The sequence below is a fragment of the Typopeltis vanoorti genome, chromosome 25 (assembly GCF_054136105.1).
Source record: "Typopeltis vanoorti isolate ZY-2024b chromosome 25, IOZ_Tvanoo_1.0, whole genome shotgun sequence".
Lineage (NCBI taxonomy): Eukaryota > Metazoa > Arthropoda > Arachnida > Uropygi > Thelyphonidae > Typopeltis > Typopeltis vanoorti.
In genome coordinates, this window is record NC_143573.1 from 16,972,257 (window position 1) to 16,988,929 (window position 16,673).

Here is a 16,673-nt window from a genome sequence, read left to right on the forward strand (position 1 = left end):
CTGATATCTGATTACGCACAAATAAACAACTGAAAACTTTATTTGTGTATTTAAAAATTTATTTATCACTTTTAATTATTTTAATACAACAACAAAAAAAAAAACAAATATATTGGAATAAAATATTTATTTCTTTATTTTGAAAAACAACAGATTGATTACAAACTCGCAAGTTACAGAAAATGCTGGTTGATTAAAAAAAAAAAAAAAGTTAATGTGAAATTTGGCATTGTTTGGACCTCGCAATATTTTCATAGTCAAGTTGATATGAAGAAGTGGCCAATCGCAGACAATCATCATTTGTAATTTGGTTTCTTAATTGATTTTTTATGACAGTCATATTTGAAAAAGTGGATTCTGACAAGTATTTTTCACCCACTATCAGTTAATATTGGGAAATTTTCATGTGCATACTTCCAGATGACTTCATTGTTTATTAATTTTAAATGTAAACTATTCTGAATGTTTATTATCTCAAGTTCTACTTCAGCTTGGTTTATATCAAACAGCCCACTAATTTTATTTGAAATTTCTGTGATGTTCAAGTTTTCTTGAAATGGATTATTGATAAAAGATACAATCATTTCAGTTTTATTAAAATCTTTAAATCTTGAATTTATTTCTTCCTCAACTAATTCTATTTCACAAATAAATTCTTTTAAATCATAGCGAAGCATTTCTTGATTTTGTTCAAAAAATTTTAATAAATATGGGAGATGTCTAAATTCGTGGTCATTTATATTTTTCTTTAATAAAAGTAAGTATTGTTGGAAAGTTAAAAAGCCAAACGGCTATATTTTCATAGTCAAGTTGATATGAAGAAGTTCTTCGGCGTGAAACTCTTTAATCATAGTTTTTGATTTCAGAGTTTCGCATACTGGCTGTAAAATAATAACGGATTTTTATCCCCTTAATTTAATTGTTGGAAAGTTTTTATTGAACTTGAACATGTCAATGAAATTTTTATCTCTACCTTGTAACTCTGAATGTAAATTGCTTAATTTCGTACAGAAATCTACTAAAAATCATAAATGTAACAGCCATCTTTTATCACTCAATTGTGGATAAATATCTCCTTTTTCACCAAGAAAAATTTTTATATCGTTAATTAAAACAAGAGATCTTTCTAAAAATTGACTTCTGCTGAGCCAGCGAATAAAACTTTTTTAAATATTTTTTTGTTCTTATATTATGTATTTTACACACGTTGTTCTAATATTAACAATGAAGATCATAGAGTTTTTTATATAATGAATAAGTAATATATATATATATATATATATAGAAAGAGAGAGAGAGAGAGAGAGATTATGTATAGATTAATAATAGTAACTAATTGGTACAGTTGTACAGTATATATACATTAGCAAAAAAATTATATATATATTTATAATTTTGCTTTAAAGTGTTTATTTATTTATTTTAATGAATTTAAATGCTGTAGTTATAATAAATGGTTTATATTTGTTTAAGTTAAGGGATATTACATCCCATATCGTTTCTTAGCCGAATAAGAAACTCAAAGAGTTTCATGCCGAATATAGTAGAAACTATATAAAGTTTGGCGATTCCAAGCATAAGCAAATACCTGGATACTGCAACAACTGACCCTTAAGGTAGTGCAAGCTGAGGCAACTCATGTCAAAGGTGGAGCAAGCTCCGATCACTATTCTTGATATTTACCCATAATGTGAACTTAGCTCCTAGGAGCTGTATTACTGTTCTACATTATGAGAGAAGGTCACTACCCAGACCGGTTTCAACCTTTATTGAGGTCTCATCAGTGAGTTAGGTAGACCTAGACTCACTGATGAGCCCAACTTAAAGACAAACGAGCAAATGAGGCCAAAGAGAACTAACGTTGTTCCTAGAGTCCTAAAGGTGCTCCCTAGTGGGCCAAATTGGGTTTACAGAATATAGCCACTTTACTTCTGTAAAGTGGCTATAAGAAAGCCACTTTACTACACTGCAGCAAATATAAATATAAAAGATTGTTCATGGAATCAGCCTCAGCTCTGAAAAACTTCCCAAACCTCAACAAATTTGGGTGCATGAGACTACCCCAAATTTGGGATGCCTGCATCATGAGGACATCAGCCCAACAGCCAAGACAACCCAATTTAGCCCACTAGGAGGAGCCATTAGGACTCTAGGAACATTGTTAGTTACTCTCTTCGGCTTCATTTGTTAGTTCCTATATGCACATATCATAGTTTTATGTTCCCATGAAGATCGCATTGTAACATTGCTGAAATATAGGAAATATTGATTAAAGTTTTCTTTTAATTAATATTTTTTTAGTATACGTTGTAATTTCCTGAAATAATTTAATAGTCATGTATTACCAACGTATAAGTTTATCTACAAGAAAGAATAACTATTCTTCCTCTGGTTGGTGACAGTGACCATGCAGTACTCACTTGGGAAATGACTAAGTTTATGAATGTTCCATTCAGGAAAAGTTACATGCTGAACTACAAAGCAGGAAATTATGTCCACCTGAGGAGTATCCTGAGTTCAGTGGAATGGGATCTGTTGCTGGATGGGAAGATTATCGTCAGTGCATGGGGAGCATTTAAACAATACTTAAGTGATGCGATATCAAAGTGTGTCTCGAGAGTTCAAACAATAAATAGGATAGGAGTCAAATGGATGTGCAATCTTATTAAGCAAGAGATTCATTAGAAAAGGATGATCTGGAAGGAATACTGCGTGCATACGGATGATGTCTGTTATGAAAGTTATAAGCAGCAGGTTAGAATAGTCACAACTCTTGTATGGAAAGCAAAATCTGAGTATGAAAAGAAACTGGCTCTGTGTTCTAAAGACAATCCACAAGAATTCTATCAGTATGCTGCAAGTAAAACAAAGAATGAATATGAAACAATATCTCATCTGAATGCAGATGCCGTGAGGGTTACAGGTGCAGAAGAGGTTGTTCAACTAATGGGTGCCCATTTTTGTTAAACGCTATCAAACTGGTGTATGCAAGATTGAGCTCACTGCTACCTCTTCACTGGATGAAGAAACACAGGTGTATGAGGATAAGCTATTAAAGCTGTTGCTGAAACTGAATAAGAAATCAGCAAAGGGACTGATGGGATATCAGCATGTGTGCTAAAAGAGTGTTCAGCTGAACCGACTGTTTAATATGAGTCTCAAAAACAGGAAAGATTCTGCAGGAATGGAAAGAATGTATGATAATTCCATTGCACAAGGGTTGTGCAAAGACTGATGTATCCAACTATTGACTAATTAGTATCTCAAGGGTGGTGGTGAAGATTTTGGAAAAATCGGTTAGGGCTTGCTTTCAGAAATGGGTTGGCAGTGAATCTCTACTTTGCAATGAGCAACATGGGTTTATTAAGGGAAGGTCATGTTTTAGCAACTTGTTCACATTCTATAATAATGTTACCATTGAACTAGACAAGGGGAATGGATACACCATTATATTGTTGGATTTTGCTAAGGCTTTTGACAGAATACAGCATGTTGACTGTTGCAAAAATTGGAGAATATGAGTTTGGGCTACAGAATATTAGCATGGGTAAGAGGATGGCTTACTGACAGATATTAAAAAGTGGTATATGTGAGATGTGAGTCTGCAAGATTTAAGGTAACTAGTGGTGTACCACAAAGATCAGTGCTTGGTCCACTGATATTCAATATGTTCATTAATGATATTGGGAAGGATTTGACAAGTGACATACAGCTATTTGTTGATGATGCAAAGATAGGTAGGGTATCAGGAATGCTACTGATAATGCAGTACTTGCAGAATGATTTTGAATAGGCTGGAATTGTGGATACAGGAAAATGGATGTCAGTTCAATGTCACTAATGTAAAGTCATTACTTTGCCGTGATTAGATATCCAATGTCGTATTATGTCGGTGGGATTAGGCTAGAAAAAACTGATGAGGCTAGGGATCTTGGACTGTTAATAGATAGGAAGTTGAAGTTCAGGGATCATGTGGCACAAATTGCAAATACAACTGAGAAGATAATTATTAATTAGTTTACGGAATTAACAACGCATATAAAGTATATTAATTAAAGGTAACTTTAATGAATAACTTCTGTATTTCGACAATGTCACATTGCCATCTTCGGGAACATAAAGATATGGTATGTGCATCAGGAACTAACACAAAGCCAATGAGGAAGAAAGCAAGAAACTAATATTGTTCCTAAAGTCCTAATGGTGCCCTCTTGCGGGCTAATTTGGTAGTCTTGGCAGTTGGGCTAAAGTTCTCATAATGAAAGTCTCCCAAATTTGGGGCAGTTTCATGCACCCAAATTTGTTGAGGTTAGGAACGTTTTTTAGAGCTGCTGAAGATTCTTTGAATAATCTTTCGTATTTAAACTTGCGCCGATGGATTATTTTTGTTTTCTTCCAACGAATTTTATGGTGGGTATCTAAGGCATGGTCTGCCAGCCCAGAGCGGCTGTACTGGTGAAACCGGATATAGTCTTGGTGTTCTGAAATCCTGATATTTGTTGTTCTGCCTGTTTGGCCAAATTAGGACAATTTGCAGCTGCAAGGGACGTGGTATACACCAGGTAGGTCTAGGTGAAGTGGTTGGTCTTTGGTAGAGTGGATAAGGGATGCCAACTTTTTATATGGTCTGTAACAGGAAGTAAGGTCATATTTTTTGAGGATATTCGTTATTTTTTCAGAGGTGCCCTTGATGTAGGGGATGGTGATAGACTTGGTGTAATCTTTATTGTGGAGGGGGGTTGTGGTTTACAAGTTTTAGTATTTTTTGGATTTTTTTGGGGTTATAGCCATTGGCTAAGAAAGTGTTGAGGATGTGGTTTAGTTCAATGGTCAGGGCCTTGTCATCTAAGCAGATTAATTTTGCCCTGTTATATAGTGTTTTTATCACCCCATATTGTTGTGAAGGGGGGGGGGGAGATTGCTGGTGAATGTATCTGCCAGTGTGGGTGGGTTTTCTGTAAACAGAGAAAACCAAAGATCCATCAAGCTGGCGGGTGATTAAAGTGTCTAGGAAGGGGAGGGTGTTGTTTTCCTCTTTTTCTAAGGTGAACTGGACTCTGTGATGTTGGTTGTTTAAGTGTGTTAGGAAGGAGTGGAGTGTGTCTGAGCCATGTGGCCAATTAGCAAACACATCATCCACATAACGAAGCCAAATAGTGGGTTTTTGTGGGGCGGAGTTTAAGGCTTTCTCTTCAAATGTCTCCATAAAGAAATTGGCCAAGGGTGGGGAAAGTGGTGAACCCATGGCTGTCCCCTCTATCTGTTTGTAGAACTTTCCTTGCCAAACGAAATAGCCTGAGTTCATTGTGAACTGAAATAGGGCTGAGATATCGGGAGGAAACTTGGCTTGGATGAGCTCAAGGGTTTCTTTGAGTGAGACATTAGTGAATAGGGAGGAGACATCAAAACTGACCATTATGTCAGTGTGTTGGAGTGTGAGGTTTTCTATACTGGCTTTAAAGTGGGCTGAGTTTTTTATGTGTAATGGTGTGTTGCCAGTGTAGTGTGTGAGCGTTTTGGCTACATGTTTTTCTAATTTATATGTGGGGGAAATCAATGCCATCCACTATGGGACGCAATGGCACATTTTGTTTATGTATTTTTGGGAGTCCATATAATCGGGGGAGTCTAGAGTTATAAGGTTTAAGTTTGTTGGTGACTTCCACAGGCCAAGAAGTGACTTTCTTAAGGAGTCTGTGGATAGTTCTAATCTGAGAGCTGGTCGAATTATATTCAGTGGGGAGGTAAGTAGTACGGTCTCGTACTAAAGAATTTAGCTTACCTTTGTAGTCTTTTTGATTGAGTACCACAGTGGCGCTTCCCTTATCAGCTTTGGTGATTACTATGTTTTTGTTGTTTTTCAATTCTTGTAGGGCTGTATATTCGTTTTTGGATAAGTTGGATTTTGGAGGTTTGGTTTTAGTGAGAACACCGACTACATCCAGTCTCACGTTGTTGGCGATATGGTTAGGCAGGTTGCGAATTCCACGCTCTATTTGGATCATGATTTCTTCAGCAGGTATCCTTTTAGGAGCTAGGGCGAAATTGTGACCACGTGAAAGTGCGGTGAGTGCTTCAGGCTTTAAAATTGCCGACGAGAGGTTGACTACAGTGTTGAGTGGTGGCTGGGGTACAGAAGTAGAAGTCTTTGTCAGGTTTTTGTATTTTTTCACGTGCCGACTACGTATTTTTTCGAATTCCTTTCTTGCTGATGTGCATGAGATCTCATGAAGTATAGACCATAGATCAAGGCCGAGTGTATTAGAAAGCTCTTCCTCTAGCGCCCGTAAGGTTTTGTTTTCATCGGCAAGGAGAACGCGCGTCGCGGTAATTTGTTCTCTTAACAGGGTGAAGCTAGTGTGGTTATAAATGCGTAGAGCTTTCACGGAAGTGAAACGGTGCTTCAATTTGACACAATTAGGGATTACTCTGTTATCCCGGCAGCGTTTTAGGAATGTCAGACTATTTATTTGCCTCGATATCTTCAACCCCAATTTGCCGTATTGACGGTCCTTTCGTGCGATTGCATCTCCGTGGATGATCTTGATGCTAGTAGTAAGACTTATACGTTGGTTAGACATAACTGGTAATTAGTTTACGGAATTAACAACGCATATAAAGTATATTAATTAAAGGTAACTTTAATGAATAACTTCTATATTTCAGCAATGTCACATTGCCATCTTCGGGAACATAAAGATGTGGTATGTGCACTCAGGAACTAACACAAAGCAAATGAGGAAGAAAGCAAGAAACTAATATTGTTCCTAAAGTCCTAATGGTGCCCTCTTGTGGGCTAATTTGGTAGTCTTGGCAGTTGGGCTGAAGGTCTCATAATGAAAGTCTCTCAAATTTTGGGCAGTTTCATGCACCCAAATTTGTTTAGGTTAGGAACGTGAGGTTAGGAAAGCCTCCCAAATTTGGGGCAGTTTCATGCACCCAAATGTTCTCACTAAAGCCAAATCTTCAAAATCCAACTTATCCAAAAATGAATATACAGCCCTACAAGAATTGAAAAACAACAAAAAAAAAAATAGTAATCACCAAAGCTGATAAGGGAAGCGCCACTGTGGTACTCAATCAAAAAGACTACAAAGGTAAGCTAAATTCTTTAGTACGAGACCGTACTACTTACCTCCCCATTGAATATAATCCGACCAGCTCTCAGATTAGAACTATCCACAGACTCCTTAAGAAAGTCACTTCTTGGCCTGTGGAAGTCACCAACAAACTTAAACCTTATAACTCTAGACCCCCCCGATTATATGGACTCCCAAAAATACATAAACAAAATGTGCCATTGCGTCCCATAGTGGATGGCATTGATTCCCCCACATATAAATTAGCCAAACATTTAGCCAAAACGCTCACACACTACACTGGCAACACACCATCACACATAAAAAAAACTCGGCCCACTTTAAAGCCAGTACAGAAAACCTCACACTCCAACACACTGACATAATGGTCAGTTTTGATGTCTCCTCCCTAATCACTAATGTCCCACTCAAAGAAACCCTTGAGCTCATCCAAGCCAAGTTTCCTCCTGATATCTCAGCCCTATTTCAGTTCACAATAAACTCAGGCTATTTCGTTTGGCAAGGAAAGTTCTACAAACAGATAGAGGGGACAGCCATGGGTTCACCACTTTCCCCACCCTTGGCCAATTTCTTTATGGAGACATTTGAAGAGAAAGCCTTAAAATCCGCCCCACAAAAACCCACTATTTGGCTTCGTTATGTGGATGATGTGTTTGCTAATTGGCCACATGGCTCAGACACACTCCACTCCTTCCTAACACACTTAAACAACCAACATCCCAGAGTCCAGTTCACCTTAGAAAAAGAGGAAAACAACACCCTCCCCTTCCTAGACACTTTAATCACCCGCCAGCTTGATGGATCTTTGGTTTTCTCTGTTTACAGAAAACCCACCCACACTGGCAGATACATTCACCAGCAATCCCCCCCCCTCACAACAATATGGGGTGATGAAAACACTATATAACAGGGCAAAATTAATCTGCTCAGATGACAAGGCCCTAACCATTGAACTAAACCACATCCTCAACACTTTCTTAGCCAATGGCTATAACCCCAAAAAAATCCAAAAAATACTAAAACCTGTAAACCACAACCCCCCTCCACAATAAAGATTACACCAAGTCTATCACCATCCCCTACATCAAGGGCACCTCTGAAAAAATAACCAATATCCTCAAAAAATATGACCTTACTTCCTGTTACAGACCATATAAAAAGTTGGCATCCCTTATCCACTCTACCAAAGACCAACCACTTCCCCTAGACCTACCTGGTGTATACCACATCCCTTGCAGCTGCAAATTGTCCTAATTTGGCCAAACAGGCAGAACAACAAATATCAGGATTTCAGAACACCAAGACTACATCCAGTTTCACCAGTACAGCCGCTCTGGGCTGGCAGACCATGCCTTAGATACCCACCATAAAATTCGTTGGAAGAAAACAAAAATAATCCATCGCTGCAAGTTTAAATACAAAAGATTATTCAAAGAATCTTCAGCAGCTCTAAAAAACGTTCCTAACCTCAACAAATTTGGGTGCATGAAACTGCCCCAAATTTGGGAGACTTTCATTATGAGAACTTCAGCCCAACTGCCAAGACTACCAAATTAGCCCGCAAGAGGGCACCATTAGGACTTTAGGAACAATATTAGTTTCTTGCTTTCTTCTTCATTTGCTTTGTGTTAGTTCCTGAGTGCACGTACCATATCTTTATGTTCCCGAAGATGGCAATGTGACATTGCCGAAATATAGAAGTTATTCATTAAAGTTACTTTTAATTATTATACTTTATATGCGTTGTTAATTCCGTAAACTAATTACCAGTTATGTCTAACCAACGTATAAGTCTTACTATGAGAAGATAATTGGAATGCTGAAATGGACTTCACATGTAAAAATAAGAATGTCATTTTTCCTCTTTACAAGGCCTTGATAAGATCTCACTTGGACTGTTGTGTGCAGGTCTGGTCTCCTGGTTTCTGTTGTGATTCTGATATATTGGAGAGAGTGCAAAGGAGTGTGTTAAAAATGATAGCAGGATTGTGGAATATTGATTATGAAGACAGATTGAGAATTTTAGATAGACTGCAGACACTAGCAAACAGGAGAAAAAGGGGTGATATGATTGAGACTTACAAACTTCTGAAAAGGTCATACAGGATTTCAGTTTATGGAGGGAAGGAGAAAAGGACAAGAGGACATCCTTGAAGCTAAGAAGGGGTGAGGGCTAGATTTTTCTCTCATTGGGTGGTGCGTGATTGGAATGGATTGCCATTGGATCCCACGTGCTCTGCTGTTTCTTTATTCAAATTCCTTATTGTTGTTCTTTGTTCTAATATGTGTAATAAAACATTTTTGATGTCTTATTAAACCTAAGATGAAATATATGTATAATAAATTAATTTTTCCTGTGGTACATGTGTGATTCTATAGTCATTTAGTATTTTATCTAAACAAAAATAGATAAAAAAGGAAGTGCTCTGCACTTGTGAACTGGCTTACTATGCACATATAGAAAGATCTGTTATCATTGGTGTGCTGGAGATAGCTCATGCGAGCCTGTTGTTAAACCGACAATGGCTATAAATTGTAGAGTAGCATTCACTTCAGTCCACAGTGGCTAACAACCATTGATTGATATGGTTGTATATGGGGAGGGGGAGAGGGGGAGGGGGCTTATTTCAGCACACCCTTTGTGCTTTCTTTCCACAACATCCTTCCCTATGCAACTGCTTGTGTAAGGATTGTCTCCACTGCCAACTTTGCCTGGGCAACTTCTTAACATTCAGGTTTTCAATGTCTGTCAGAAATTTCATATTTCTGAAATTGTTATTAAGCTAATAAGATCATAACCCTAAGAAGAAGTGGCCCAGGCAAAAAATTAAGAAGATGTTTTTATTTTTTTTAATTTTTTATGACCCCACACATGAAAGGTCACAAGATCTATAACACTACAGTACCATGTGTGGGCAAGTGCTAAAAATGCACCCGTTGATATATTTCTTAAAGAGTGGAAAGTTGTACTCAGTTGGAAAAACAGTATGGGAGAAAGATTATTCCAAACAAGAGAGGTGGATAGAATGAAGGAAGCTGACGAGAAGTTAGTTTGTTGCATTTGGAGCTGGACAGCATATTGGTGTTCATCAGTGGCTGCTCTAGTTCTTACATAGAAGAAGGTGCAGGAATGGTAGCAGCCAGTTCAGAGGAGGAATGCCCATGAATGTACCTATAGAAAAGGCACAGCTCTAAAACACCTATAATAAGTGCTGAAGGGAGTCTCTGAGGGAAGGGTCATCTATTAAGTAAATTGTTCTCTTCTGAATATCAAGGAATTCTTAGGGAGGCCTTGGATCTCCAATCCAGATGTGATAATGGAATTCATTTATACTTTTGAAGAGGGGTAATTCTCACAAAGACAGCCACCTCCTTTTTTTTTTCTTTTTCTTTTTTTTTTTTTTTAACTGAGCTAGTTCTTAAAAATTTACCAGGATGCCCCTCGTTGATATCTTTCTCTGAGAACATAAATACACTTTACGCAGCTCTTCACACAGGATTAGATGGAAGAAAACCAAAGTACTAAACAGAAATTGTTTTGAAAGAGAGACTTTTTTGAAATTAACAGCAGCTATAGACATGCCCTTAACCTCAACTTGTACAGGCTATATTAATTTCCAAATATCTCTGAGGAAGTAATTTTAAGGTAGACAATACTATAAAGTTCTCTTTATCCAGAAATAGATGACACCTGACTATAGGTTTATTTTATTTTATTTTATTTAGTTGGCTCTTACAGTTTTATAACTATTTCCACTAATAACTGATGGGTAGTGTTTGCATAGAGGGACAAACTACTTGTGCTCTAGTGATATGTATAAAACCATTGAAATATTAATAGCTAAATAGACAAATAAATATCATTTATTTTGTTGTTTTGATATTATGAATTAAAGTTCAAAATTACTGGTGAACAACCCAACAGCTAAGCTTATCCAAGTGTGAGCAAACAAAGTTTGCGCCTGAAAGTATCTTCAGGACTGGGTTAAGGTGGTACACACCAGGGCAACTCGTTGCAAAGGTGGAGCAAGCTACCAACACTCCTATCCTAGTATCTCCTATAATGCAAAACACATCTCCTTGCGGATATGTCTATTGTTATGCATTAAGGGAATGCATAACAATAGACATATCCGCAAGGAGATGTGTTTTGCATTATAGGAGATACTAGGATAGGAGTGTTGGTAGCTTGCTCCACCTTTGCAACGAGTTGCCCTGGTGTGTACCACCTTAACCCAGTCCTGAAGATACTTTCAGGCGCAAACTTTGTTTGCTCACACTTGGATAAAGGATTAAACTAAATTTATTATACTCTAACCAAGTGGAAAATAAACTTTCAACATCTTTCTCTAAATCCAGAGTAATTTATTAAAAAAGGGTGGCACACCAATTGGCAATTCCTATAGGTGGAGATGACCTGCTAATGCTTCTGCCTGATATCTCGACTTGGGCCTGGCTCCCACTGAAGAGACCTCAATAAAGGTCGAAACCGGTCTGGGTAGTGGCCCTTCCCTTAATGCATAACAATAGACATATCCGTAAGGAGATGTGTTTTGCATTATAGGAGATACTAGGATAGGAGTGGCTCCACCTTTGCAACGAGTTGCCCTGGTGTGTACCACCTTAACCCAGTCCTGAAGATACTTTCAGGCGCAAACTTTGTTTGCTCACTTGGATAAAGGATTAAACTAAATTTATTATACTCTAACCAAGTGGAAAATAAACTTTCAGCTAAGCTTATCTACACACTTGTACATTCCTATACCACTAGTTCAAAATTAGTTCTGTTGTGAGGTTCACAGCTTCTTTCCAGATAACATCTAATGGAATTCCATTAAAATGCTCAACAGTATAGTTGCTGCATTTTAATGGAATTCCATTCAAATTACACAAAAGTACATAAAATTGAAATACTACCAAAGGCACATTAGTTACTTATTTACCTATACAGGCACTATGAACTGTGTCATCTGCTTCTAATGTTCTGAAATGCATTTCTTATATCAAGTAAAGAGTCTTTTAGCTATGTGGGATACTATGCCACATTGGGATTAATGTCGACAAAGCTGAGGTTTTTTTTATTTTTTATGATGATGATGATGATGACGACCCCACACATGAATGGTCACACTACAGTGCTATGTGTGAGCAAGTGCTAAAAATGTAGCCCATTGATATATTTCTTAAAGAGTGGGAAGTTGTACTCAGTTGGAAAAATAGTATGGGAGAAAGATTATTCCAAACAAGAGAGGTAGATAAAATGAAGGAATCTGACGAGATGTTAGTTGCTGCCTTATGACAAGGACACTGCAGCCAGGTTCAGAATGTTACTTCAGATATCATCTGTATCATTTTTATTAATTGACTTAAGGAATTCACAATGTACAATAGATTATAAATTAAATTAAACTTTATATGTTTCCAATATTTCGGCAACGTCACGTTGCCATTTTCAAAGGAACTTACAATAAAGACACGTGCACGCAGCTCCATTAAAGACCAACCACTTCCCCTAGACCTACCTGGTGTATACCAGGTCCCTTGCAGCTGTAAGCTGTCCTACTTTGGCCAAACAGGCAGGACAGCAAATATCAGAATTTCAGAACACAAGGACTATATCCGTTTTCACAGTATAGCCATTCTGGTCTTGTAGACCATGCTCTGGATACACGCCACAGAATACGGTGGAAGAAAGCCACAATAATACACCGTAGCAAGTTCAAGTTTGAAAGACTTTTCATGGAATCAGCCTCAGCTCTAAGAAACATGCCAAACCTCAACAAATTTGGTTGCATGAGACTGCCCCAGTGAGATTGGGAAACATACATAGCCCACTAGGGGACACCATCAGGACTTTTAGGAAAAACGATAGCTTCCTACTTCGTCCTCATTTACTGTATGTAGTGCCTGCGTGCACATGTCTTTATTGTAAGTTCCTTTGAAAATGGCAATGTGACGTTGCTGAAATGTTGGAAATATATATTAAAGTTTAATTTAATTTATATTCTATTGTACGTTGTGAATTCCTTAAGTCAATTAATAATTATGTATAACCAGCATATAAGCCTTTCTATGAGAATTACTATCATCTGTATCATGTCTGCAAATTATTAATTTACTGACTAAAAGTAATTATATACAAGCCAATGTTTTCTTAGCTCAAGTTAGCATTATCAGAGACACTTTAACAATACAGCACTCGGTGAAGACACAAAACAAAATGTCCTTGATAACAAGGAGAGTCATGTACCTGAAGGCAACAGCAGCACTCTCTGTTATTAATGGTGACAGGTAGATTGGGCAGTGTACTAAAATCTATGCAAGATCATGCCATCAGTTCTGTTACAGTAACCTAGATTCTTTAGAATTTGTTCTGCTTCCAGGAACAGTCTCTCCGATTTAAACTGAGATTTGCGAAGCAACGTGGCTTTCTTCCATCTATGATGAGGTCTTTCTCAAAGGCATATTGTGAAAGTCTGCTTTTGAGTTGTACATTCTGACTGTATTTTTTGTTTTTTGCTGACCAAGGTTGTCTGTCTGAAATACTGAGTTTCACACTTGCTGGGTATGCCGTAGATACCTGGAAAAAAGAGAGGGTGATGTTGATCTTAGGAAGGTAGATATCTTGTTTAGAGGCTTGTATGCTGTTCTGATTCTCTGTTGTTTCAGATAATCAACACAGAATCAGAATAAACAGATAAACTGGAGTGAGCCCAGTTTATCTGTTTTACCTTTGATGTAAAGATATGGCACCGTATATGTACTATAGTCTAGTCTGGGAACAGGGTTCTTGAGCTGCTTTAAGAAGGTTTGGTGAGGTTTTTTGTTGTATCCATTTTATTGGAATGATGGGTGAATATATCCTGCTGTTCCTGGTGCAGTGCTAGTCAAGATGAAATTCACTCAGCCCTGGTGGAGGCCAATGTTTTGAGAATTCCAAGTTTCTGGGCAGCATGGTGGCATGAAGTTGCATGTAGATATCTGCCTGTGTATGGGGGGAGGGGAGACTTATGTTTAACTGACCACATACATGAGGGACCCATCTGCTTACCTTGTAACTGAAGTATCCAAGAAAGCTAGAGCTTTTTTTTTTTTCATCCACAGTGAAACTAATTTGAGGTTGGATATTGTTGAATAAAAATTAGAATGGGCCATGCGGCCAAATATCCATCTTCAGATTAGTTTTACTGTGTCTCTTATCTAAGCCTTGTTTTCCTAGAAGTTTTCCAGGGCTGTACACAAAAAGAACTAGGTATGGCAGTTGGTTTTCATCAACATATCTATCTCCTTTTTATGCCAAAGCCATAAGCAGCTGTAAGCAAATTATCAACACATATTGAAAAATTATTTTGAAAGGACTATAGGACAAGAAACTTATATCGTGTCCAGTTGTCAGCCATGCTTTCTGGTTTCTTACAAGAAACCAGTATTGGCCATAACTTTTGTTCTATCCTTCTTCCACCTATTTTTCATCTAGTTGGTTTTGTTGTATTGTTACCTGGAAAAGTCAGTCTCTTGGTTTCTTACTTTTCTTTATATTCTTGCATAGATGACTTTGGTAATTTCTCCCACCCTCAATTCCAAGCACATAATATTCAGTATCCCTTTTGATTTTTGGCTGGATAGACATCAGAAGATTTTGTTCATACTGAATACCTAAAAAAGGTCTCCTGGTCCTGATTACATCTCTTCAGTTGTTTTTTTAGGTTTTTGCTCTAGAATTATCTCTCTGAGAGTATAAAAAAGCAATTCCACATTACTTTTTTATACTCTCATATTTCACTTGAAAGAATTCCCAAGAAGGACAACAAATCTTTGCTATCTAACTATTCAATATTACTCATTTCAGTTCTTTCTAAGAAGCATTCACCATTAGCACTCAGCTTACATTAACCTTCAAGCCTCTGAACTAATAAACAATTGACAGCAGGTACTCTACCTGTGTTCATCAGCAGCAGATCTTGCTTATGTCACTTTGTACAGATTCCATGGAAAAGTTTTCAAATTCACAAAGTGATTGCTCTTAATATCCCTACAGCATTTGATTAGTATTGGATGGCACAAACTCCTGTTAAGCAAGCTCCTCATCAATATGGTATATCTTCTGCAACTGGATTACCATCTTTCTGTCTGTCTGGACAAACATTACATGTGAAGGTGAACTCTTTTAAACCTCATAACTTGTTACTAATGCTCTAGTTCCACAACTCTGTTCTTTTTGTTTCTGTTTTCTTTTTTCATATATCTATAGATTACAAATCCAATACATGATAGTGCACTGCTCTTTTCTTTCCCATTTGACAAACCTTGTAATACACAAATCACAAAAATTTCCAGAATATTAACTTCCACAATTCCAAACTGTTCTTCATTGAAGTGCTGAGAGTCATATTAATTATAATGCTAGTAAAACTCAGTCTTGTTTTGTCTCTCACAAACAAGAATCCCTTTCTTCTAATCTCACATTTGACAACACCCAAATTCCAAGACAAAATAAGATTTCTCTATCCTCCAATTTTTTTTCATATAAACATTTTACTACTGATCACATTAGCAACATCCAAAAATTTGGTTTATGTTTTACTTATAGCATTACTTTATATCTGAATTTTGGTGCCATGATCATTTTAGTGACTTGTTCTGTATTTTTCTCACTCTCTCTATCACTATTAGGAATTATTCAGAGCACAGTATTTCAGTATGTGTAATTTTCTCTTAATAGTGAATAACTAGCTAACTGAATAGATTTATGTTGAGTATGTTGTTAAAATGTACTTTGTTTTATTTTCTGTGACATTAGTTACTGTTCCTTTTTTTAATTCAAGGTTCTTGATATTGGTGATGCTTCTCGTGGCAGTCTATCATCATATGCTTATATCTTGATGGTGATCTACTTTCTTCAGCAAAGAAAGCCACCTGTTATACCTGTTTTACAAGAGGTATACATTTCTTATGTATCCTTTATATCATTGTTAACTAAAGTTTGGTGCACATTCCCCTTATGGCACTCGAGAGGAATTTGGGGAAGAGAAGGATAAAAAGAATAAGTTTTTTTCCCTTATTTTTATAATTTTGTTGCCATATTGTTGCAAATAAATGCAGGTCTATTCTTTAATTAATTTTTCAATAAAAATCTAAAAAATCTAATGAAAGTTTTTAATAAAATATATTTCATAGCATATATTGAATGTCTTATATTAAGACTCCTCTCGATGATGACAATGATCACATTTAAGCAGCATGGTTCGAACTGTCACTAAGTTTCATCATCTCATTAAAATTTTTATTGTCATTATTGAAATTTTAAATTTAATCATTTTTGTTTCTGCTGAATGCATATTTGAATTCATTTAACTAAAAATGTATTTAATAATTTTAAAAAAAATGTTTCACATTTCTAATTTATTATAATGCAAATGATAACTATAGTGGTTATAAGATACCAAAGAGGAAAGCTAGAAATAGGGAAACCTCTCAATAGCGACAGGGACTATCCCTTAGAATCATGATGATGAAATATAAACATAAATAACCTTTATAATTATTTGCGTTTGAATGGAATATTATAACTTT

At 36.7% G+C, this 16,673-nt stretch overlaps 1 protein-coding gene across 3 annotated transcripts in view; it reads left to right on the forward strand.

Moving 5' to 3' along the window:
• The window catches only part of LOC150092574 (terminal uridylyltransferase 4-like), a 583,753-nt gene that overhangs the window by 442,635 nt on the left and 124,445 nt on the right, over positions 1-16,673 (forward strand). For all 3 annotated transcript variants that reach the window (XM_090414413.1, XM_090414412.1, XM_090414414.1), the window contains exon 19: positions 15,926-16,039. In XM_090414413.1, the coding sequence (XP_090270539.1) occupies positions 15,926-16,039 (114 nt within the window). The remainder of the gene's footprint in view (positions 1-15,925; positions 16,040-16,673) is intronic.